This window comes from Bactrocera tryoni, chromosome 5, assembly GCF_016617805.1.
Source record: "Bactrocera tryoni isolate S06 chromosome 5, CSIRO_BtryS06_freeze2, whole genome shotgun sequence".
Lineage (NCBI taxonomy): Eukaryota > Metazoa > Arthropoda > Insecta > Diptera > Tephritidae > Bactrocera > Bactrocera tryoni.
In genome coordinates this window covers 52,312,343-52,339,514 of record NC_052503.1, presented here as the reverse complement: position 1 = coordinate 52,339,514, position 27,172 = coordinate 52,312,343, and the positions used below count along the sequence as shown (strand labels likewise).

The window sequence follows — 27,172 nt, the reverse complement described above, 5'->3', positions numbered from 1 at the left end:
ATACATACATCCATCCTCTTAACAAATCTTTACGAGAATCTTTTTAATAAAACTATTTTAATTTTGTTCGGTAATTCGATACTTATTTGACACATATAATTTAATAAAAGAGGTTCAATCCTGCTCCATTATTCGGTATTCCTTTGATAATAATTTATTTTATCTGTTAACTTGGTACTTAACTAAAGCCACTTGATGTGATATCTCCTCCCTAATACATGTTTTTTTTATTCGTATTACATCAGTACCGTTCCCAATAATGAACATTCCTTCATAAGGAGAAATTCGGTAATTGGAACAATTTCGTTTCGTTCTCTTAGTGATAACAAATATCTTGAAATGGTAAACAATTGTGAGAGTTGCAATGGAAAGCTGTTCTCCGTCTATAAAATGATTGTGTCAAAACGGTTGGAATGGAAATATCACGAAATATATTCTTATATATTATACAAGCGTAGTTGTCAATCTGAATAGTTGAGCAGAGAGTTGGGTGATGATTTTCAAAATATATGTTTGTATGTAAGTATCTACATATGAGCATACATTGAAAGCTTTACTTCTATTTTTCGATTTGACTAACTGAGCATACAAATTAAAGGTTATTTATTATTTGAAGGTCTTGTTTATTGACGGCATATTTTTTTTATTGTCTTATATAAAAACTCTGTTTTTCTGTTAATTTGGGAACACCTACTATGTATGTACATATATGAATCACAATACTACCGAATAATTTCCGTCGTCTCTTTGATTGACAATTTAACATGCTGTTGCATGCCATATCTATATACCTGTTACCTTTTCGTATTAAGTTGAGCCGGAGATCATTTCGAATATGCTAGTGTTGGCTCTTTTACACTCTTAAGTATTCAAAGCGAAATTAACACGAAGTCTTAACATGCGCAGCAACCCGCTTGCAAAGCAATATAGCCGTACACTCAACGTTGTTCCAAAATCCCAATTATTCCGGCTTTTGTGTCATTTGTCAGATTAATAAGTGCAAGTATTCAACATTTACAACGGACTTTCCTTTTTTTTAGTTCATTTGTTGATATTTATGACCCATTGGTGGTGGCTCTTTGCTTTTGTGAATTCCCAAGCACTTTGAGTTACGACTGTTTTCATATACACATGCTTGGAATAAGGTGTTTCATATATCACAGCATCCCCTAGCGAGTCCTACAGTAGTTGAACGAGCGAGCGAGCGAGCGAGTTAGTGTGAGTGAGTGAAGCGTAACGAGTGAAGTGGGCCGCTGTGAGTATTTTTCGATTCATTGTTGCTTGGACGTGGCAGCCATGACGTGATTTCTGATTTCGACTTGGGGAACTTGATTGTGAAAATATCCATAAATTCCTTAAAATTTGCGTTTTTATTCGCGTAAATAGCTAATAAGGTGTGTAATGATATTAAAACTTTGATTGCGAGTGAAAATTTAGCGTTTATGAAACAGTGTAGTGATTAATTCTAAAATTGTGAATTTTTAAGACAGCGAAAAAACGTAAAGAGAAAATGTGTGTGCTCTAGAGAAAAAGCACTTTATAAAGTTTTTAAGGACAAACAAATTACAGAAAAACGCTGTTAAATTAAATTAAAAGTTTATCCATATATAAAAATATACATTTCGAAACTTTTTCTTCGTAATAATTTCTTACTGTTGTCGCTCGCTCGTTATTTGCATGTAGTCGTATTCGCTTATGTTGCTACCGTCTCGTTCCCGCTTGAGTCTCTGCTTCCGTGACTTTATCTTATTGTCGTGGTCGTTGTCAAAGTCGCAACCGTTAACAAACGCGCCGTAGTCGCTGTCAGATGTGCCGTCGTGGTATGTGTAGTTGTTTGTGTCACCCTGCTTATACATATGTGTTTCCTAGTGTTTCGTGCAAAATCGCTCGTCGTCTCGTGTCTCACAAAGTCGTCTTCTGCCCGTCTCTTGTTTGCCTCGTTTCGACACGATTCTTCAACTTTTTAACTGTGACTATAAAAATAATACAATTCGAAAATAGATATCCTGGATTAAAAATCTCTTATTTCTAACATATTTTGATTAGGATGTTGACTAGGGGGTGTGGCAATTCTTAGAAGTCAAGCGAAAAGGTATACTAAGTATAGGGACTGCTATTAAAGCCGATATGGCTGATTTCACCACCTTGTGAGAGTAGGGGTAGAAAATATGCCAGACATTTTACTTTCATATATACATATTTATATATAAATGTGCAAATGCCTCAAAATTTCCAATAAGTTTTAAAAATGTGCTGAAAATTAATTAAATTATTGTGAATCATTATTTTGCAAATATAGAAAGAATTCTCAAAGGTTATATTATTTTTAGTTCTTATTAACTATGGATTTCCCGTTTCAATTGTAATGAGCAAGCATATGGTCATTATACTGGTTGTGTGAATTTTGTTGAATGTGTTTATAATATTTAATGATACATTATTATGGCAAATCAAAGATTGGATTTTTCATAAGATAAACTTGTCTCCCAAGCGTGATTTTGAAATTTACAGTAACCATTCTGAAACATTGTTAAAAAAATTGGCTGCGATTTAAAATAGCATCCCCCGATTTCGGGGTTAAAATGGGTTTGTACGGATAGAGGAGGTCCTCTAGATCAAGAATATACAGTGTCGGACAAAACTCATTGGACTAACACGAGTGCCTCATATATTCCGTCATAACTTTTTACATAGATGCATTAGAAGAATATTTTTTTTTGTAAAAGAGAGATCACATATTCTATATTAAGAAACAATGAAATTTTATTTTTCAACTTTCATGTAAGATTTATAAATTATAGTAGAATGGAAAAAAGTTAAAAATTCGTGCGACATAACTCATTGGACTTTAGCTAAATACGAAAATAAATTAGTTTTAATTTAATATTTTACTGAGTAGCCGTTATTTCTTTTGATTACAGCATATCTTTTAAGCATAGATGAAATTAAATTACTAATATGTTTTTCATTTACTCCATTCCAGGCTCGTTTTAAGGCATCAAATAGCTTGTTTTTATAACCGTGAACCTGTTCCCTGTTAATTTGCCTGTTGACAATTTTCCATAAGTTTTCAATCGGGTTCATATCAGGAGACTGGTCGAACCATCTCATAATATAAACTTATTATTCCAAAAAGCAATCCTTCACAACTTTGAGGGTGTGTCTGGGGTCATTGTCATGATGAAACTGCCAATCAGGCTGCATTTTTTAGATAGCGTGAAGTAACATTTGGGTTTGCAGTATATTTTTATATTGGAACCCGTCCATATTCCTTTCTATTCTGTAAATAGGTCCTACTCCTTGACCAGAAAAGCATCTCCACACCATTATATTACTCCCACCATGATTTGCTGCACCCTGCAAATGTCGACGTATAAACGCTTTCCTGTTGGTCTTCGTACACCTGTCATTCCATCTGAGATCTGCAAATTAAATTTGGACTCATCTGAAAACAATATCGACTTCCATTGCTCTAAAGACCAATTGAAATGCTTTTCGGAAAGTCCAAATGTGCTGACCGATTTTTTGGGAAATACTTTATGGTTTTTTTCGCAGCACGGAAGCTAAAAAGACCAGCATCACCGGCGCGTCGTTGTACTGTACGCATACTCACTCTAAGTTGTAAGCTATCTACAACTTTTTTTGCTGATATCTTTGGATATTTTTTAAACTCGCCCACTATTCGCATGTCATCCTTTACCGAATATACTCTAGGACGTCCTCCAATATTAAGTTTTGTAACGGTTTCTTCAGCTTTGTTCTTGCGTAAAATAGCAGAAACAGTTGATTTCCCCAGAGAATAATTTTTGCAAAGCTCCTTTACCGCACATTTTTTGAGAATTCCCTTAAAATTAATAATTTAAGTTCAGCTGAACGTGTTTTCAAAACCATTTTTAACTAAAATAATTTTTTAGTAGCATTATTCGGGAAAAGTTTAAATATTTCACAACACACCCGTTCTCATTAAAATAAACAATTCGGAGACGAGTGATCTACGATTTATAATTGTAATTACCTGCAAAATTCTTTCCCCGCCAGATAACGGCAAATTAATTCATTGGAAGTCGAAATAACGATATACAAAGTGTTAGTCCAATGAGTTATGTCGCACGAATTTTTTGCTTTTTTCCCTTCTGTTATAATTTATAAATCTTACATAAAAATTGAAAAATAAAATTTCATTGTTTCTTAATGTAGAATATGCGATCTTTCTTTTGCAAAAAAAATTATTCTTTTAATGCATCTATGTAAAAAGTTATGATGGAATATATGAGACACTCGTGTTAGTCCAATGAGTTTTGTCCGACACTGTATATATGTACATATAGTTGCCGCTGACTTATGGTTTTTGCGATATTTGCATTTATAGTTCAAAAATATCATCTATGCGTGTTTCTCCGATTTATAATGCAATTTACACTTATATTTAATAGTTTTATATCCACTAACACTTCACTAATTCGTTTCAAATAATTTATTTTATATTAAATAGTGCAAAAATAACTTTAATTCCATATCAAACTTTAGTTAATATCCATTTATTCATAAAATAAGAAAATGGTTGTAAACAAGCAAAAAATTACTGTTACCATATTTTGTAATGGAATAAAATAAGAAAAAAGAATGATTATGACGTCATAACTAAATTCATTATCGTGTGATGATTAATGTAAAATCTTTCTGAATTCTCATTATCTTGATAAATCCCGGTATTGGATCGGTATAAATCCCGACCAAGGGTTATTATTTTGAAGCGCGGCCGAAGGCCCCCAACGCAAAAAGGAGTTCAATGCAAAAAAACTGAGCACACCCAGGTGTTGGTCCGAGCGAGGGTTATTTTTTTGAAGCCCAGACGAAGGCCGTCAATGCAAAAAGGAATTCTATGCGGAAAACTAATGTGTTATATATTTCCTGTCATTGGGGTGTTATTTGTTTTCTTTATTTCTTTAGGTTCTTCTGTAAAATATGAACGTAAGGTAGCACTGATTATTAGGTAGAATGCATACGTTATTGTAGGAACAACAATAAATGAACAAAAGTTATTTTTGCACTATTTAATATAAATAAAATGGTTAGAAACGAGTTAGGGAGGTTTTAGTGGATATAAAAGGTAAAAATAGAACTATAAAATTCGTTATAAATGGGAAATAAATCCCTATTCTTATGATCAGTTCTAGTAAATCTCAATGATTCTGTATGTATGTTTTTGCACTTCCATTTAATACTCGTTCGCTTTTATAATGAAGAGTGCTTGTTAAAATTAATAATTAAACAATATATTAAAGATGATTATTAAAGCAAAGATAAAAGTCCATTACATAATCTATAGAAGTAGCTAATTTCGCTTAACCCCTAATTAGGAATGATTCCGGTAGTATAAATAATAAAGCAAAGTTTGTTAGATTGAACTGTGTGTTAAATATAATATAAGTATGTACATACATATTGTATGTTGCTCACGTATTTTTAATTGTCCATGTTTTTATATTCAACTGGTATATTGGTGTAAAATAGAAAACATCCGAAATTTTAAGTTCCTAGCTTTTTGTAAGCTAAAAGTAAATATTTTTTTAACTTAGATAGAAATAGGTGAATTTAGTACGACATTTACTTCTTTTAGTTTTCACATTAATATTAAAAATTATTTAAACCACAGTTTCATTACGCAAAATAATACTTAAAATTTCTAGACTGCTTTTATTTCTAAAATAGTTCGTAATATAATTGGTAATAAATTATTTGAAGTGGAAGTGGTAGATAAGCATTTATCGTCCCCGAGTTCACAGCTCTCACGGGTTAAGAATTCATTTACCTTGTGCTCACATATTTATATTAATTTTAACAAATGACACCAAAAAGCAGAAAGAGAAGATGAAACGTGTGTCTTTGTACGTAAATACACCTGCATGTACATATGTATATATGTAGTATATATAATGAAATGCAATCGGTCAAAAAAATATACTAAAATTACATTTTCATCGGGAATTGGCAAAAATTATAAATTACTGTAGGCAGATATAGCAGAAAAAAGCCAAAGTAAATTAAAAAAACGCACTGTGGTTGCTGTGTTGTTTGTTGTTATTGCTGCTTTTGGTATGGTATCTATACCGTTCGTTGAATACGCGAGACATAATTTGTATTCGCTGAATTTGAAGAAAAAATATATATAAAATTATACAGCAACAGCGTTGCAAAGTAAAGTACATATATGAAACGAAAAGCAATCTAGTAAAACAAGCTGAAAAAGAATTACAAATAAAATTACAAAAAGAAAAAATGTTCGAAATAAAAACGCAAAGAAGTGAAAGTATTGTTTGTGCGACGACGATGCAGCATTCATAAAGCAATTCGTCTACACATTAAAACTGGCGTCTATCCGTACATTTGTCGTCAGTCTGTTTTTATGGTCGTTCGTTCATTGGAACTTCTGTGCAAGTATGCAATCAGCTCAAAACAACAAGAAAATATGTAGCAAATTCGACCCAGTCCGAATAACGTGAGTGAATTGCTTGCTCGTCGTTTTGTCAGTCGATTAGTTGGTCTATGGTATTTGGTCATACACTTAATAGTATGAATCCACATAGATTTTGATTCCGTAGTGGAATTTGGCTGCTCTTGTTGTGGTTTCTTTCGCTTGCTCACCTATTTTTCAGTGTGTTCCTATCATCTCCATTTTGGGTCATAAGTGCTCTGCATTGTAAATTAATTCGATGGTCTTCAGCTATTCCATTGGGACAATCCTATGAAAGTCCAGACCCATGGATAAAAATACGAACTAATGCATACATATATGTACATACATATGTAACCTGTTGAGGGTATTCTAATCTGAGTTATACTTATTTATTGCCAAACATAATCAAATAATATCACACGTTTCCTATATTTCAGTTTTATATACAAATTAAAAAATAGTTCTTGACATTTTTAGCAAAGGAATATGTAAAAATCAAATCTTTATACATATATATAATTTATATATTTTTACGTTAAATTATTGTGTGTAGAGTTGCTTTATTTAATCGAGCAGATTTTATATTTCTAATTAAAATTCTTAAATTGGAAATTAACTCGTTTGTAAAATTCGTAAAGGGGTATATGAAACAAATCCGTCTGGTTGTCTGAAAAATTTCAAATTAACTAATATTTAAAGGCATTACATGATTCCAGACAATTTTTTTATATACGAAGATTTCACCTATAATGGAATTATTAAGGAATATAGGAGTATGTGCCTATGCTTCATTGCGGCAAGATTGAGTTAACTTTAAATAAAACAACTAACTGTGAGTTGACATCGGGAATAAATTTGAAATTTGACAGGTCATCATTTTTGTAAAATTTGTTATTTAACATATTAGTTAATTCAAAAATTCAAAACTATATATGTAAATAGAGTTCGTTATTCAAATAATAACAGTTGTTTATTAATGCTCATGCTCTAATTCTTCGTTTTCGATTGTGGTGTGCTGCCAGTGCGGTAGTTGATTATACATTTGTCACTTGCATATAGAGCTACGTACTTGTCTGTATGTATACATCTTGTTATATTTGTATGTGTATCTAAATGGCTCCACATGTGTACAAGTAGTATGTATTAACATAAAGATAAAAAACGGTCATACATATGCAGCACAACCTTAAACCAAAACCCCAAAGCCAACGCCAGTCACCATCGCAGTTGCTATACGAATAGAAACTACTTATATTCACCAACCATAATACAGTGCGTATATAAGTATGTAAATACAATATATACAGTCATGGACAAATAAATAGGGCACTTTTAAATTAAATAATTCAAATTAAAAAAATGATAGAAACGAACCATCATCAGAAAAAGAAAAGTTGATGCTTTTATATGTTCCCGAGATATTATTGCTGAAAAAAATGAGGTTTTAATGTATGCTGTAGATGATGCACAGTTGTTTGGACGAGAAAAAAAGACATTGCTGTCCAATGTACCGGTCCCCGACAGTCGGTTTCACGTAACCGGAACGAATCCGGACTGTCAACTCGGCAGAATTCTGCCACTACAGTAACAACAACAACACTGCTGTCCAAAAGAAACAAGAACACAGCGGAACTTTGCTAAAGAACATTTAGAAAAGGACCTGAAATGTTGGAAAATAGTACTTGCGAGCAATGAAACAAAGGTCAATCGAATTGGATCCGAAAACCATTTTTTTTATCGCCCGTTTAGGACGGCGGTAGTAGCGTTTTCTTGTTACGATTTTGAACCATTAGTGGAGATAGATGGTGGAATTACAACATTCTAATTCTTCAACTCAAACGAGTCTCCGCATGCCACCTCTTTGCATATCCTGCCAACCCTACTCATCTAACACTCCTTTCCCTTTGGCCCGACCCTGTCGAAACAGCACGTTTCCTGGGCCTCCCGCTACGTGACGTCGACGACAACCTGGATAACCCTTACCACAACATCAACAACTTAGATGGCAGAATGACCCAATTTTCACACCTCAACATTCTCCAAATTTTTATGGAGCCATTCGCTTTCGAATCGATGCCTGTGAATTAGATTTTTATGGAGATAATGATCTAACGCACGCAGCTAAAATGTGAGCATGCTCATCGCTGAAAGTACCTCATACCTGGGCGACGCAAAGTCCTTTTAAAATATGTAGATTACTAAGTTAAAATTTGAAAGTGCTGAAGAACTTTGGACACAGATTGAAGAAGCAATTTTAAAAAATTGTAGACATTCTACAAAGTACTGACGTTGCGAGTGCTTAAAAGCAATAGCATTTCAAACAATAAATTTTCGCTGAAGCGGCATTCCGTATTTCTATGTTCAGATCAGAATACGCAATTGGAAACTCAATAATATTTTAAAAAAGAACTATTGAAAAAAAACTAATATTTTAATTGCAGATTTATAACTTCTTATTCCTCAATTTATGTTATACCAATTGAGAAAATGAAGTTGTTTTCTGTTTATATTAATAATAAATGCTCAAAGACGGCTATTTCTCTGTCCATGACTGTATATATAAAGCAAATGGATTTATATATTTCACTGGCTGGCTGTCAGGTAGTCTGTTTGGTTACTGATTTCCTTGTTCAGTTTTTTTTTTGTTAAATTGTTTCTTCGTCGAGCTTTGCTTCGAATTGTCTTAGCTTGAAAACTTGTTTTTTCGCATTTCGCTTTGTTATATTTTTTTCCATTCCTGTATGCCAACTCTTTCGCATAAAGCTTAAATTATATTTCGAATGCAGCTTTAGGGTAATTGGTGCAATACTTTTGTAATTGTTATCGTTTTTAACATATCTTATTTTGTTAGTTTTCGTATACCGTATGTTTTAGTGAGCGCAGTAGATCTTCATACTCGACGGTATTTGGTATGTCCGCACCTATTTGCGAGCGCGTAACTAAGTATGTAATATTTTTTACTTAAATAGTTTGAGTTTTTTTATGGCTAACGTTTTTATAGCCTTGTAGCCCCTTCCAAAAAATGGAATTAAGTTGGAACGACTTGTGAGCCATGTATGCAGTTACGACCGTTAGTAGCGATCGGTAGGTTGATTGGCCAGTCATGGAACTAACGAACGGTTATTAGCTCGTTAGTCGGTCGATTGAACTCTTATTATTCGTATGAATTCTATCTACTCTCTTTTTTGTGTATTTTAGTAACTAGCTCCATATTATATTTGTTTTATTTAGCTTTCCGCATGTTATCCCTAGTTCTTTGATTAGACGATAATTCGCACTTAGCATACTCGCACTTTTCATTGAGTGAGTCATTTAACCTCAACAAAGCCTAAACAATCAATCTTACTTTACCATTGAAATGACGTAAAGTGTGGGTATTCATACTTATATGCAATTATAGGAAAAATAAACAATGACACAATTTTTTTTTTAATTTGTGAATTCTTAAGGATGCTGATTCTTTACAAGATTGCCATCCAGCTACAAATTCGGTTGGTTTTCAATAAAGTTTTTTCTCTCTCTTTACATTAAAGAACAGCGTTTCAGAAGACTCAAAAATATTGGTCTAATTTTCTTTGTTCTATTATATATTTAATTTTTTTGCAGATTCGATCTGTTAAAGTACACTATATACATAGAGTGAGCCACAATAGTTTTAGATTCTTAAAACGATTAATATTTTCGGGAAGCGTAGAAAATGTGGTAGAAGTCAACAAAGTTATTTTAGAGACACGGCACTAAATAATAAAGTCTGTAACGAAACTGTTCGTAGAAGCCTTAAAGAAACGTGGATGAAAGCAAAAACTACAATTAATTCAGAGTTTCATTCTTTAGCTTTGCTAAGTAACATATTAAAAGGCTTATCCCACGATAATTGTCGCAGATTATGGGGTCCCCCTTTTTGGGGTTTGGGAAAACCATAAGCTCGGCCGGTAATCCATCGGCTCCTACCGTTTTGTTGTCCTTCAGGCTAATCGAACCTCATCCTGGTCGGGTAATAGAACATCTATTTCATCATCGTCGATTGGAGAATCGGGTTCGCCATCTCTGAATTTTACACTTTCACTGCCTCTATAACTTATGCTCTGAACATCAGCCACTAGATCACCATTTTGGGTCCTACAAGAGTATGCTCCGATCTTGAAACCATTCGTTAGTCGCCACATCTTTCCGTAGAAATTTCAAGCATTAACCCTATTGGCCAACTTCTCAAGCTCTTCATACTCACTCATTTCGGGGTTTTTTGTATGCGTATGCGTCTTCTTCCCTCTTCATATAATATTAGTTCCACCCTAGCGACATAAATATAAATAATTAATATTCTATTTTTTTTTTTATCTTTGTTTAAACTTTTTAAAATAGAGTTATTTAGTTGACAACCCAATGACCAGCAAAACAACGCTCTATCTTGAATCTAGGTTTTTTTGTTATGTTTTCATTATTCTAATCGTTTTGGGAAGTCTGCTTTGTGACATAGATTTGTTCCAGCAAACTGTACTTGCAGAGTAACATCCAAACCCCAAAAAAAGCATAATTGATGCTAGCTTTCATTTCGTATTGATAATTGTCTGCATAAGCTACTTTACGGCATTTTCTTTAGATTTGGACAAAACTAAAGCACACTCTCGAACTCGAGCTGTTTTCAGGCAATAAAAATAAAGAAATGTAAAATTTTGACGTTTTTCAATGGGTTGCTTACTAACTTTTATTAAAATAAAGCTTTTCATATTTAGTTTTCAAAATTAAATAAGTTAAAACAACAAAATCAAAATCAAATTAACTGGACAAAATTAAGGCACCCATTTTATCGGTTTGAAAACAATATCTGAAAATTAAAAAATAGTGGCAAATCCTTTATTTTGGGTAACTGAAACGCATATTTTAGGCATAGAAGGAATTAATTTATTTACTATATATTATGCGGTATGCCCTTCCAAGCAATTTTTTCAGGTTCTAAAGGTTCATCCTTGGTTTTACAATTTTTCCTATTTATTTTGGTATTGACAATCTCCCATAAGTTCTCGATGAATTTGACATCGTGTGATTACACCTGCAAATCTAAAACATCAACTCTGTAACTTCACAACAAAGTTTTTCAATGCCTAGAGTTATGCTTAGGATTATTGTCCTGCTGGAACCACCTTTTCAGCATACGGTAGCATGTTCTCTTAAATGTCGGTGTAAACAAACCGGTCCCTTATTCCATTTATTATATGAATAGGTCCAGTCCCGAGCCCAGAGAAAGAGCTCCAGACCATAACATTACCACCGCCATATTTAATGGTCGCAATATAATACTTAGGTTTGAGTCCTTGTCCTTTTGGCCTTCTCAGACATCTTATGCCATTCGATTTTTTAATATTATATTTCGATTCGTCTAAGAATAAAATGGTATTCAATTTCTGAATGCTCCAATCGAGATGAGCTGTCGCAAATATGAGTTTGGCCTCTCAATTTTTTGCTGAAGTAAAGCGGGTCGCCAACAGAACAACCCGCCCTCAACAGCTCGTCTTCTAATTGTTCGTGCATTAATTAGTAAACAAAAGTATTTCTATATTTAATTGGAAAAGACTGTGGATAAATTTGGGAAACCTTTTTGATCAATGAATCGTCTATATAGTTTTTTGCTGTTTTCCTCAGCTGTGCCGAGAAAGTGAATTGCCAGTTTGCTGACATTTATTTATTAATCGGGGCAACACTGATCTATTCACCGAATATTTTTAACTAATTTTATTTTGAGATAAACTGTTTTGCCAATCACTTATTATTTTATTTGTAAAGTCTTCTGAATAAGTATTTTCCGCCAATTTTGATTCTTAAACTCTAAATCGCAACTGAACAGTGCGACGGCAAAAATCTCTTTACAAAATATCTCAATAATATTTATAACGGTTTATTGCTAACGTCTTCAACGAATAACGTACTTTTAAAGTAGCGTGGTACTAACAAATATGTATTAAGGGGTGCTTTACTTTTGTCCACTCAGATTTATACTTTTGAAAAGTTTTTTGTTTAAAATTTTGTATCTCGAAAGAATATATAACTAATGTTATATTTTTTATGAATTAATATGTATTGGAACATAATTGTAGCCTATAATAATTGTCCAACTAGTCCTGTTATATTTTTCAAAAATTAAGACTTTAAAAAAACACAGTAGGGGTGTTTTAGTCCCATACTGTATACATATGTACATATGTACATATAAATCTATGATGTATGTACACACGGTTGCAAATAAGTGAGTTCACGTTAGTAGGTATACAAATTTATTAAAAACCTGAGCATAAGCCATACTTTGTCTCTATTACAATATATGTACTTATAACGAAAAAATATTAAACTTGTCTTGCTGAATTTTACTTTTCATATCAGCTGTGTTGAGTTTGAACTAAATGACTCTGCTCTCACTCACTTTTCTCTCTCGCTTATGTCCGATACAATTGTACTAATACTGTCGTGCATATTTGCATCTGCATATGTACGAGCATTGTCAATATACATACGTATGTAAATATCACCTTAGATATTCAGAGCGATACAGACTTGCAAACATACATATATTATTCTCTTCATTGAGTTTACCGCTCTTTGTATCTTCTTATAACTATCTTTTTCACACTTTTAGCATTATGAACATTTGCCTTCTCACTCTGAAGGTCACACGAATCAATCGAACCTCCAACGAAATAATTACTTTTAACTTTTGGGTTTCGTTTTGGGGTTATGAATGGAACAATTATAGTAATATTAAATGTATGCATATCAACAATTTTGCAAACATTTCAATTAAGTGAAAATGTGTTAATTTTAGACACGATCTTGGTATAATAAGATCATTCCACATATTTTCATTTATACATATGTATGTATTTACGTTCTTATGATTATTTGAAAATTATGTGCATAAAGCATTTTAATTGATCAATTGTCAAATATATTTTTTTCTAGTGAATCTTCTTGTATCAAAATGCGATCAAATTACATTCATATTACTTTAATAAATAATGGAAATAGACATAGCACAGTAAGCCGCTTTTGCGTGAGTTAAGAAAATTTATTACAATTGTTCGAAGTGATTGCTTTAAAGCACTCACAACGTTAATACTTTGTAGTATGTCCACAATTTGTAAAACTCTCGACTAACATCTGGTACCTACTTTAGGAATTTTGTAACATGACTCCTCGATGCCAGTCCAAAGCTCTTCAGAACATCGCTTCATAAATTTTGAAGGTGTTTGCATTGGGACTTTGCGCTGTCCAATACTTTCTGCAGTGAGTCAATTCTTCACATTTTTAGCAGCGTGCCCAACACGCACAAAATTCCAATTAACAGGTATCGATTCGAACTCGAATGGATCCATAGTAGTTTTGAGAATCTTGAGGTATGAAAATTTGTCCATTCTACCATCTACACTGGTCCAACGCCGTACTAGGAAAACGCCCTCCAGACCATCATGCTACCAACGTCGTGTTTAACGGTTTTTGTGGTGTAGTTATATGCCTGGGCAGCGGAGAAATAGTTTGTCATCAGATTCAATACGGTTCACCTTTGTTTCATTGCTCCCAAATACTATTTTCCAACATTAGAGATTCTTTTATGCTGTTCTGGTGTTCTTTAGCAAAGTTCAGCCGTATTTTTTCTCGACTCATTCGTCGAATCAACTAAGCATCATTAAGATAAGACCACTTTGTACAAGTCTAATGGATACGCTTAACCTAATATCCTCAATTATTTCATCCTCAATCTCTCAGAAAGGCCTTTTAAACCTCAGCCTTTCTTTTTCTGATGACAACTCTATCAGCATGCTCCGTTGTTTTACGTGCGGGATCACTTTTAACAAAATTTATGGCGTTATATAGCATTTTTCGAACAATTCATAATTTTGATAATTTGAGTTGAATTTTTACCCTTTTTCTGTAGATCAAAAATCGTTCTCCCTCTTTCCGGAGTACAATGCAAATTTCTACTCATTTGTTACATATTTTTTATTTTATTTAACAGTTACAGTTAAAACAATGTCTTTTTCCCAATTAATATTGAGTATTTGTACAAATCAGCTTACCTTTATAAGTTGTAGAAGTCAAGGCATACACTAACGTAGTAAATTATTGCGATGCACTTTCTTAATAAGACCAAAAACTGATTTGAATAATTAATTTTATCGGGTGATTTTTTAAGAGCTTGATAACTTTTTTTTAAAAAAAAAACGCATAAAATTTGCAAAATCTCATCGGTTCTTTATTTGAAACGTTAGATTGGTTCATGACATTTACTTTTTTGAAGATAATTTCATTTAAATGTTGACCGCGGCTGCGTCTTAGGTGGTCCATTCGGAAAGTCCAATTTTGGGCAACTTTTTCGAGCATTTCGGCCGGAATAGCCCGAATTTCTTCGGAAATGTTGTCTTCCAAAGCTGGAATAGTTGCTGGCTTATTTCTGTAGACTTTAGACTTGACGTAGCCCCACAAAAAAATAGTCTAAAGGCGTTAAATCGCATGATCTTGGTGGCCAACTTACGGGTCCATTTCTTGAGATGAATTGTTCTCCGAAGTTTTCCCTCAAAATGGCCATAGAATCACGAGCTGTGTGGCATGTAGCGCCATCTTGTTGAAACCACATGAGTCAACATTTAAATGAAATTATCTTCAAAAAGTAAATGTCATGAACCAATCTAACGTTTCAAATAAAGAACCGATGAGATTTTGCAAATTTTATGCGTTTTTTTTAAAAAAAAGTTATCAAGCTCTTAAAAAATCACCCGATAGAAGTGTGCTATTTCTTTGTAAATGACTGAACATATTATAAATTCCCAACATTATCCATTGCCATCCTATACATTTCTGAATTATTTCCAAAGGAAAATATGGAGAAAATGTATGGCAAGTTACATAATTTACATGTGTATGGATTTTATAATTTTTGTATACGTGTTTGCTATAGAAATGTATTTAGAGGGTTTATTATTTTACCCGAGATAAGAATTATGCAATAGTAATACTTGCATTAAGTAAATTAATAAATAGCCTCGGAACTTGTGTTACGTTTTATAACAGTTGTTTAGTTAACTAATTTTCTCACATTTGATACAACAAATTGCTTCGCGAATTTTTAACGCTTTGAATACGCAAAAAGACAACAACAAAAAAATTTTGGTTTATGTGGCAAAGTAATATATAAAAAGTGAAAATAGTGCAAAATAATGTCAATCACAATAAATAAACAAATAATAACAATCTCAACGGTTCATTAAGGCACTACGATAAGAAATTATGCGCGCAAACGGTATTGCTTATTGCTGACAATCAAAAACAGCATAGCATTTAAACAAAAAAATCTTTCTTTAAGATCGATAAAGTGACATATGGAAACAACGTAAAATAGAGCAAAAACGGCGAGCGACAAATATACATCCTCAGAGATAAAATTATTTTAAATAAGTTTTATATTTTCTTTAAAAAGCACTTTTAAACTGTAAATCACACGTACTCTAACAATCCCAAGAAATAAAAAAGAACATCGGAAAAGAATTCAAAATTAGAACGTCAATAGTCCAAATTCATCATCAGCAACACCACGCCACCAAAGAGCCACACATCAACTCAATCGCAACAACTGACAAACCAGTAACAACAAAAACTGCATTCACGAAAACCGGGCAAAGTAGAGTGTGAGAAGAGAGATAAGACGGCATTGAGTTTGAAAGAGTGCTATTTAGCAGTTTATCAAACATACAGTAAGCAAGTAAATTATCAAATAATAATATTGCTGTAAATCCAATACAAGCAACTCAAAACAATAAAATGTATTTTGCATATACTAATGAAGAAATTTTATAGAAATTTTCGTCATCACATCAAGAGTCAATTTGTATGTTAACAGCCAAGTTTTCTACAACAACAACCCCCCTACACATCTTACATTTCCATTTGATTCCGTTCATCCCGAATTATTCGTCAGTTGCAATTGCACTTTAAACCACAAAGTATCAGTGTGGACGTCACCGAAGGGTACATAAAGTGAGTTGCTCAAATACTATTTGGACGGTGTATATGTGAAAAAGCAATGTATTTTTTAAACCGAATTGAGGTGTTATAAACTCCAATGATTATAGTTTAGCTAGAAGAAAAGTCAATTACTTTAATTAGTTAACATAATTTGAAATCATGGAAAATTTCCATAGCCAGTTTTTCATTTAATAAATTTTTACCAAAATAAACTGCATCTACATATTTAAATGGTAGCTTAACAACTGCTGGAACAAAATAAATACTACGCTATTTTCGTGAAAGTTAGGACACATCAGCCAACATAGAAAAACACAAAAAATGTGCTACTGATGGATACTATTATTCATTTTCTGCTTCAAGAGAAAAACTTGAACTTACAAAAATTACATTACAACTTGGACGTCTTCAAATTTTTATTTATCATATTTATTTTTATTTGACTTGTTTAATCGAATAAACGGGAGAACCCTCTCGAAATATTATTTATTTCATTACTGAGTTAGTACGAATTTCGAATTAATGATAATCATTAATTTAATAATAAGTCTAAAAATGTAGTATTAATGATTATACTATAGATAGACTAATACATACCCCGTTATTTATCAATACACTTGCAATTGAAGTAACAAATGTCTTGTACAGAGCTATTTCGGTTTAAGATATAAAAATTGCATTTTTTTCATATTACTGTCAATAACCCCTACTCAAACATTTTTTTACAAATAAAGCAATTTTTTGTAGAACTCTTTCTCGTCGAGCATACTCCTTCAAAGTTCATTTACAAAACCAACAAGGCAACTCAGCGACTAGTGGAGATTGGAAGCATTTTTGGCAATCGTAAAAGAAAAATATAAATTAAAATATACGTAAACAATACCGTAAAATTAGTATAAGTAACAACAACGAACCAGTAGTGATCGACAAGTTCTCGCCAGAGAGAAGTTGAGAATAAGTTCCAGCGAGTGTTTGCAAAAGTAACTACAACAACAAAAAAGCGGGCGGTCGAGTCAATTCGAAAATAGTCATATTTGTACAAAAACAAAAGATATTTCAGCGTTTTTGTATGTGTTTACGTTTATATACAACACACCCAACACCGCCCCGCTACACCATATTCATTTTGTTTTGTCATTCGCTCGTTAATGCATAATTCGCTCGTCGTTTTTCAACGAACGTGTTTATTAGCCCATCTGGTAAACTTACAGGTAACCAGCGATTTTTGAGAGAAACATTGTCAAGAATGAGAGAGTAGTGGGACCAAGACTATAAAATTTAGTAAATGATCGATTTTATGAGAGGGTGAAAATACATATTCGTGTGTTAAATAATACTGTATAAGAAGAAACTGGTTTGTGTTACAAGAAAAAGGAAAGCAAAAAATTAGCTTAACATCGAACATCACAATATCTGTTGGCCTGGAAAAAGGAAATTCTCTCCGAAGAAAAACCACAGAGTTGATTTAAATTTGTTTTGTGTTTAAAAGTGGCTTGATTAGGGTGCATTTTTTAGAAAAAAAGTATATAATAAGTGCCTGTCGAAAAGGGGAGAGAGAGCAGATTGAAAGAGTATAAGAGGTCGGAGAATGATCGCGCAGTGAAGTGGAGAAAAAGAGTGCATGAAATAGAGAGAGAGCGAGGTTAGAGACTACAAATTGCAAACTTGTTTCATTCGACTTTGTGCTGATATGTCAATATAAAAGTAACAACAACAAATAGTGACAGCAACGTACAAGCAAGCAGTCGGGAAGCAACAACAAGTGATACAAAGCACGTACTAAACTGAAATTAAAGTAGCAGTAACAGCAGCACGAGCCCAACAACAACGATAACCAACCAGCCAGTCAAGCAAGCAACCGCTTGGAAAACAACTCGTTTCGATTTCGTTTCACAGATACCTTTCGGACGTCGATAAAGATACCTTTAATTTAAAATGAACTTAAATTAACATATAATATATATGATTGCGTCGTGCACACCATATAATCGAGCGGTGAGAGTGATTGAAGTGTTATTCAAAAAGTTATTTAGTTAAAAAAAATTCGCATAATTGAAAATTGTACAAATAATAATCGTAATAAGTGCTCCATAAAAATTGTGACTTCGAAACGTAGATTATGTGCTGAAACTGATCAAAATTTTCCAAGAATAATATTCATGATAAGTTTTTTAACCAAAAGCAAAGGCAGAAAGACAGTATATGCATGAAAAAAAATTTGAAAAGAGCAAAAGAAGCAAAAAATCATTAAAAACCCCAAAATCCCCAGAGCACCAAGAGCAAGTCCAACAATAACTAATTGAAGAAACGAGCAAAAATTTCGCTTATATTAAAATGAAACGTTGACAAAAACAACAGGAGATATAGAAGAAATAAAAAACGCAACGCTATTGCTTTTGTTGTATTTTTTCTTTCATTTTGACATTCTACAAGTGTGTGCATATTGAATTAAATATATATTGTAAAAATCATACACAAATGACTTTTAGCAATAACAACAATAGCAGCTGAAATTCAAAGACAACGTCGCCACATATCTATATACTACATAGAAACAAAGCGAAAATCTACCAGAGCTAAGTACATATTGTTGTCTTGCTTTAACACACCAAATGTAGGCAGTGACAGATGGAGATACGTACAACGTATCTTGCAGATACCACAACTGTTTGTACTTTCATCAACAGTAGTTGTAGTAGCAGCAGCAACAGTAGCAATCACAGCCACAACTATAACTACAGCTATAGCTATAATAGTAGTGGCCGTAAATAACAACAAAAAGCAACGACAAAATCTACAATTAATAAAAACAGCAATAACCAATACAATTACACAAATATAAACCAAAAAAAAACATTAGTAACAATCGCTGTGGCAGAAGCAGGGGTACCAGCAGCAGCAAAATCAATGCCTACCTTAACCCAATTAAATAAATTCATTATTGTTTAACAAGAAAATTGTTATTACTTTGTGTACCAATCAAACCAAAATTTAAATGTCTCGAGTGTAATTGCATGTAAAATAGTTTTTACCCGTGAAAAATAAAAGAGAACATTAAAAAATTATCACGTTGATGACGGCGGTGAGCGACGACCAACAGAGCTAACAAGGGCATAACCAATACACAAATAGGCCACACATAAGACGGTGTACAGCGGCTGCGAAAAAGCCCCCTAATACAGACAGTAAACAGATCAGCAGGCGTGCCTGTGTCTGTGACTATTTTTTATTGCACACCCCGCACGCACACATTAACAAAGCGCGATCCACAGTCGAATTAATTAGAAAAAGAAAGAAGGCAATTTTTTTTCATCGCAGTATTGCTTAAAGAATCTAGAATACTATACATATATGGAAAAAAAAAAACATTTTAAAGGTTTAATCAAAAGTATAAAATTGCATACGATCAAGACGCGTCAAGAATTTTCGCCGCAGTTCCTGCAATCGATCCTAACCAATGAAAATCACGCGTAATCATCATTCACAGTGGATACGGAAGTGAATAAAAACATAGTGTCTAAGAAAAGTCGTGAAATCAAAAATTTACAACAACAAAGCCAAATATAATAACGCACCAACAAAGGCAAAAAATTAGTGGTGCAACTAGGACTAATAAACTTGTCGTTAGACAAATTATAAAATAAATAAAAAGTAAAGAATTGTTCGAAAAGATTTGTCCTCCAAACAATACTAGAGCAGACGTTGACAAAATACACGTGAAATCATTGATTCTTCAACAGTTAACAACCTTATTGCAGTAAGCAATTTATAACTTGGCACTTTAAAAAGTTCCACAACTGAAATCGAGTAAAACTCTAAAAACAAATAATCAAAATAAATACTACTGAAGAGGTTAAAATAGAACCACTGCAATACTACAACGTCCTAAGAGTTTGTATTGTTAAAATTCTACTATAGCGGCCAACGACAACTCTTCCACGGTTGATGCTTCCTACAGTAAAAAATAACAATTAATACATAACTCGAACAAACGTTATACTTCCACAGTCGCAAATCAAACTCCAAGCACTATTTAGAAGCAGTCATCAAGTATCAAAGAAAAAAGTAACTCACTTGCGCAAAATTTTTATATATATCAACGTAAATTTGTCCTAACTCTACCAGTAACTGAAGTAGATAATAAATTTGAAAGACTAAGTATTGTACTTCATTGTCAGAAAAGGATAACATAAACAACTTAAGGCTTATAAGTGTTGAAGAGTGTGAATTATCCATTGAATTAAACACAACCAATAATACCCACGCAGTTTGATTGTATTGCGTTATGACAAATTCGATCGCTACTGCAAAATGCCCTTCAGCACTCACGTCCGGCAACTATGGCATGTCACAAAATCGTTACTCCGATGAATCCAAGGACTATTTTTTTGTTAAACTCACAGATTCTGCATATCGCGCTATCGAAGAATATCAACATAATGAGAATACCAAACGCTTCACAAATGGTCAACGTCCCAAAATTCAAGTCAATGGCAATTCTGGTGTCATCTATTTTCCCACATTGGACAGCAATGAAGGTCGTAAATTTGGTTTTACTATCGATGATATTGAGGGATCCCTTGAGTGTATTCAACAGACTTCCGAAGGTCTCGATGTGCTCGGTTCAATACCCTATCGTATGCGTATCCATGCCAACGATGATATTTATGACACGACCCGTACAAAAATGGCAATTGCCGAAGAGACGGAGAAGAGCAAATGTATACGCGAAATTAAACCAAATCAAACTGATATTGGACGTAAGGTAAAAAAATCTGTTCCGTCATCAACAGTCTATCCGCATTTGAGCCACAGTGGAAATAACAATGGCAACAACAACAATAGCAGTAGTAATTATTTAAGTAGCCTTAGTCGTAGTAAATTAACAACGTCGCTGAATAGCAATTCGCCTCCAACCACGCAGCATACGTTCAATAGCGGCAGTGGGGCAAATGAACGTATGAACAGTAAACTTGGTGGCACTAATTTGTCCACATCATCCTCATCTTCACGTTCACCAAATCCCACGCTTCTAGGAGGATCGGGTACAATTGCCAGTGGTACTAATAGCACCAATAATCGTTATGGTAACGGTAGTGCGAGCAATGTATATTCTCAGAACAACTTATCACCGTCACTACCTTCACTAACGTCCGCCTCATCGCTCTCTTCTACTCTGGCGGGTGGCATCACCAACGGGTATGCGTCAGCTACTCAACATAATTCGCCGAACGAATCCACCGCATCTACGTTAGTTAATAGCGGTGTTAACAGCAAACAGTCACGGCTGAACAGTAATGTAAGTAGCGGTAATGGCAATTTCTCACGTGGAGGAGGCGGAGGAGCGTTTTCTAGTAACGGGTCGAAGGCTGGTGGTGGCACTAAAGGTGGCGCAACATCAAATGCTAATGGTGGAGGCAGCAAGTTACCTGACATATCGCGTCGTAAAATACGCGAACGCCTGATCCATTTACTTGCCTTACGGCCTTTCAAGAAGCCCGAACTATATGCACGTTTACAGAATGAAGGCTTACGTGATCGTGAACGCTCACTTATAAGTAATATACTCAAGGATATTGCACTTTCACGCGACAATACGTACAATTTACGGCGCCAAATGTGGAATGACGTAAACGAAAATTGGCCATATTACACTGAGCAGGAGCTGCAGCAGCTGAAACGGCGCAAGCCTCAGAATCTAACTCCACCACTTAGCTCAGATGCGGGCAGTTCTACGTCGGGACAGAGTCCAACTTCAACTCATACGGGCAGTCCCCCGCCACTGGCTGGTGGTATGAACGGCGGCAATAGTTTGAAACGCACTAGTCTAGAGTACGATGAGCCATTTCCGCCGAAGAAGCAACGTATTAGTCATATGGCGGCCACAGGAGCTGGTGTTAATCGCATGACAACGACAAGCAATAATAGCGCTGGAGGTAGCGGTGTACGTGCAGGCGCCAGTTTTAGTACCATTAGCAACAATAAGAATAGTGGTAACACTAGCTTCTCAATGCAGCGCAATAAACATGCGGCGGCTAAAACGTCTACCTATTCTCCACAAGGTCCCAGAATCATCACGCAAAGCAGTGAGAATTCTGTCAATAGCGATCTAAGCTATAATGTGCTCAATAATATGGACGATTTCATGTTGAATATAGAAAATCCTCAAGGAAGTGGTTATACAGCTCATTGCAGTGGGAGTAGCAGCAACGGCAGCAATAATAATGCGCGCAAGTACAACGGTAGCGGCAATAGTAAATCATCTAGCAGTAATCCGAAAGAAAATCGTCACTCTGGAAACAGTGGTACATTCAGCGCAACGACAAACATTTCGCCGAAAAATAATACCAACACTGGAAGCGGGAACAACAGCAATTATAATGTACAAGAGAACGAAGGCAGCAGTAATAATTTGAAGCATACCTTAAAACGTAGTTCATTAGCAAGCTCGCCTAAGAGTTCCTTGCCATATGGTGTTAATTTTGTCCCAGAGTCCAGTAGTAGTAATAGTAGATCAGCGGGACGCGATAATAGCAATCGTAGTGGCAGTGTGAACTACCGCCACCAGTCGCCAAACTATACGCAGCAGCAGCAGCTAAAACAACAAAAGTCAAGTAATAGTGTCATATACTCGCCAAAAATCCAAGCCACTACTAACATCGGTAAAAATGAACGAGAAGATCATGTGCCGGCGGGCAGAAGTAGTAGCAGCAGTAAAAGTCAGACAACGTCACGTTCAATGGGCTCATCAACGGCGACAGCATCAGGAAGTAACAAACAGCAAATGCGTGGAGTTGGTGTACGCACACCTACGCCACCTGTACAAGAACAACAAAGGTACTTGCAGCAGGGTACACATTACCAATCGCAACAAACGCATTCCGCCAGCACAAACTCTCCAGTGCAACGGCATAACAACCAACCCCAACATCTTCATCAACAGGAGCAGCAGCAGCACCAGCAGCTACAGTTCGAAAGCAATTCTCAACTGCCGGTAACGCAGCATTCCGTCATCACTGACGCAGTTGACGTAGACGCCGCAGAAACGCCCAATTATGATTTTAGCAGCTACACAGCTATCACAAGCATTGAACAGCGACGCCAATACAAGACTGAATTTGAACGGGACTATGATGAGTATCGCCAGCTGTTGGAACGCATAGAAGATGTACGTCGCAACTTCCAGGTTCTTGCTGATCAATTGCAACGTGCGCCACAAGGTTGTTCTGATTATGAGCATATTAAGGAGCAAATTGTGGCCGAATATGAGCGTATAAATAATGAGGAAGAATTGAAGCGCGACAAGCAACGTTTTGATTACTTGCATGCTAAGTTGGCGCACATAAAGCAGCTTGTGACCGATTATGATAAAACATTAACATCAATGGCGGCGGCTGCTGCTGCGGTGGCGGCAGCACAACACCATCAGCAGCAACAACAAGAGCAACAACTATTACAGCATGCCTCCACAACAGCGGCAATGCATATGGCAGCAGGTGCAACATCGCATTTTGTGGATGGTAGTACCAATGTGTTGACCGCTGCGACTGCGCATAATGCGCGTGTCTCACCAATGGTGAGTGGCAGCGAAAGCAATCATTCACCACCAAGTGGCTATCAAAATCAAACGCAATACTATATCCAACAACAACTGCAACAACAACCAAATCAAATAAAACAACATCAACAAGAACAATATCAACATCAAAACAATGATGAAACATTACATAGAAAGAAAAAGCATACACACAACATCTTACAACGACACCATAACCAACAGCAACAGGAGCATCAACAGTACTATTTGTCGCCGGAAAATCAAACACACGCGTCATCTTTTGATGAGCAACATAGCGCACAGCACCACCAGCAACGGGAACCGGAACAATTCAATGGACACCATCATTACCAGGGCAATAATAATAATGATGATTCCGATTCAGATGATTCTTCCGACTCAAATGATGAAGACTCGAACGATGATGATTCAAATGATGACGACGATAATGGTTCGGATCATGACTCGAACAATGATGATGACGTTAGCGAACACTTTTGATTTTGTGCTTATTGGAGTGAGACTTCTTTAATATAATACCTATATAAAAATAAAAAGGCATAAGTAACTGAAAAGAAGACGGATGATTGAATGAGTTTGCAAACGAGGCGTATTTATGCTAACAGTGATTGTCCCTAGTTTTATATTTGAAACGTAACTCGCTAACGGTTTGCATTTGTTGGTATTTCTTGCTATCATTGTATTTTTAATGAGGGTTCGCCAACACACCTAAAGCAAAAACACACAAGTGCATATACATACATAAATACTTACTATATAGTAAATATATTGCTTTTGTAAATATGATTTTTTTACTATAAAAAGGATTAATTATTGATCGTTTTAAATACGCCCTGATTGCAAAATTTCCGCAAAGTTGGAATTTTTTATTAAAAAGAAAAAACAAACAGGAAATGAATGCGATAGTGAATTTGAAAGTGTAAAGAGAATAAAATTTCCTAATAACAAAAAAAGGAAAAAAATATTTTATAAAAGAAGAAACGCATATGTATGTATATCGTAAAAATTTACTTACATTTAAAAATAGTATACACATACATAATTAAATATATTTTTAAATCAATTGCAAAACAAAACAGCAAGCAGAAATTTTAAGGAAAGAAGTAATTGTGTAATAATTAGTTTTAAGAGGCAAAGGCCCATATTTGTTTTAGTTTTATGCTTTTTCTGCCGTTTTACTACCTGTACAATACATAATTTGGAAATGTTTATTGCAACCGTTTAAGTGGGCGGGCACAGATGTAATAATTAAATAATTTACAAGTAATTGTTGAATTTGAAGTTAAAAAAACAAATAAAAACAAAATTTAAAAAATTAGTTAAATTTGGTATAAATAGTTTTCTTTATTTGTTACAATTTGTTTTTGAAGAGGGAGTGTGCTAAAATTGTATTTCGAATACATCCTCCATCTACGACAAATCTTTAGTTTAATTCGCTTTTTCAAAATTTAAATATTTGGCTATACATATGCATATACGTACATAAGTATAATAATTTAAAACTAACAACACCAAAAAACGTAATAAAAGTACGCAGTTGAAAAAAGTAATTGAAAATCGAGCTCAATTCATCCTACGCATTTTGCTTGCAAAAATAGGAAAGCTTAAAACAACAAGTGTTTTTAACACACACGTACTCTCACATGCATAAGCAAACCATGCAAAAACAAAAAAAAAGAAACAAATGATGGAATTTCCTAGTTAGTTTTTTGTATATTATTTCTGCAGACTATTAGATGCATTTTGCCTTATTTTCTCGTTTAATTATTTCTTTCTTTTTAGCCTTTAATTGCATACATTCATATGTAGGTAAATAAAAATAATGCTAATTGTGCAATTTTTGTGGCAAATTTGTGAAAGTTATACTTTTTAATTGTTGTTGTTTTGAAGAATTAGTGTGCTAATTTTTTCTAGCCGCCACATATAATATGTACATATATACATATGTATGTACTACATACAAATATTTTTCTTAATATAAGGATCTTAAAAGTGTAAAGTCATTAATTCAAAAAGAAAATTGATTCCAAAGAGTCCCAAGTATCCAATTATTTGTGTTAATGATTTTTGTCGTCAAGGCAAAAGTCTGTACTTTGATAAAGACAATACTTCAACGTGAGTCTTTGAAAGTCAGTATCCGTATGCATTGTTTTACAAGCAATTTTCCCTTAACATTTAAAATGTGTATTTTATTTGGTACACTCGTGTATATCTGCCATTTAATTTGATTTAGAGTACTTTCGTTTGTACTTCCCTAATCTTATTTTCTTGCATAGATAACGTACGTATGTATGTATGTATATAATTTTTTGTCATGGCGGTTAAGCGGCTAATTAAGAAAGCATACGCAAACAACAACTATAATGGAAAGATGATTTCAAAACACATCCTAGCTAAAAATGTCAGTAGAACCCTTTTTTTTTTTATAGTGAAACTGATATAAACTACGTTATGCCTGTTTATTTGTTATACAATTAAAAATTGACAACGTTGCAAATTTTTTAATATAAATATACAGTAGTAGTATATGTGAGAACGGTGAATGATTGATATATGCCTATGCATTAAGCAAAAGAAAAACGCAAACACTTTTCTTTAAATTTCAATGTTGTAGTGACTACACAAATTGTTTGCACACTATTAATGTTAAGTTAATATTTTTTCCACTTCTTTGCTAACAGTTGTTAATAGCGATTTTGGAAAATTCGAAATTTTCTTAAATAGTTTATGAGACCTTCTTTAGGTATTTTTTTGTGTGTTGTATTTAATGATATTGTTAATAACTGAGTAATTGAGATTAATTTAAAATACATAATTAATACACTTAACGAAATAAAAAAGAAATTGTAATAAAAACAACAATTTTGTGTTGTCACCAAACAATATTTTGAATTTGCTTCAGAACTAAAACCGAAACTAAATGGCAAATTTACAACCATTCGTACGTGAAGGAAAATGGTAATGGAAATTGCAAAACTTGATAATGCACATAGAGCAAACAGAAAAACTTAAGAAATAAATTTGATATATTTCATATAATTATTATTATTTAGTATATAGTACATAAAAACACACGTAAAATTGCATAACTAAAATACAAAAACAAAATATGGTAATGATAATGACAA

The 27,172-nt window shown here is 33.9% G+C and overlaps 2 protein-coding genes across 4 annotated transcripts in view; both read left to right on the top strand.

Moving 5' to 3' along the window:
- The window catches only part of LOC120776620 (chromodomain-helicase-DNA-binding protein Mi-2 homolog), a 38,615-nt gene that overhangs the window by 1,561 nt on the left and 9,882 nt on the right, over nucleotides 1-27,172 (top strand). Inside the window, exon 1 of one of the 2 annotated variants that reach the window (XM_040107417.1) lies at nucleotides 1,793-1,820. The exons of the other annotated variant lie outside the window; for it this stretch is intronic. Coding sequence (XP_039963351.1) covers nucleotides 1,808-1,820 — 13 coding nt within the window. The 5' untranslated portion in view covers nucleotides 1,793-1,807. Of the gene's footprint in view, nucleotides 1-1,792; nucleotides 1,821-27,172 lie in introns of those variants that run through there. 2 annotated transcript variants of the gene reach the window in all.
- On the top strand, nucleotides 1,249-27,028 carry LOC120776621 (RNA polymerase II elongation factor Ell). Of its 2 annotated transcripts, none has more exons than XM_040107418.1 (4): nucleotides 1,249-1,394; nucleotides 15,921-16,194; nucleotides 16,298-16,477; nucleotides 17,213-27,028. In XM_040107418.1, the coding sequence occupies exon 4, from the start codon at nucleotides 20,751-20,753 to the stop codon at nucleotides 24,522-24,524; it is 3,774 nt and encodes a 1,257-aa protein (XP_039963352.1). In that variant the 5' UTR covers nucleotides 1,249-1,394; nucleotides 15,921-16,194; nucleotides 16,298-16,477; nucleotides 17,213-20,750; the 3' UTR covers nucleotides 24,525-27,028. The 2 variants fall into 2 exon arrangements, with proteins under 2 accessions (XP_039963352.1, XP_039963353.1); XM_040107419.1 differs by having other exon boundaries at nucleotides 15,921-16,202.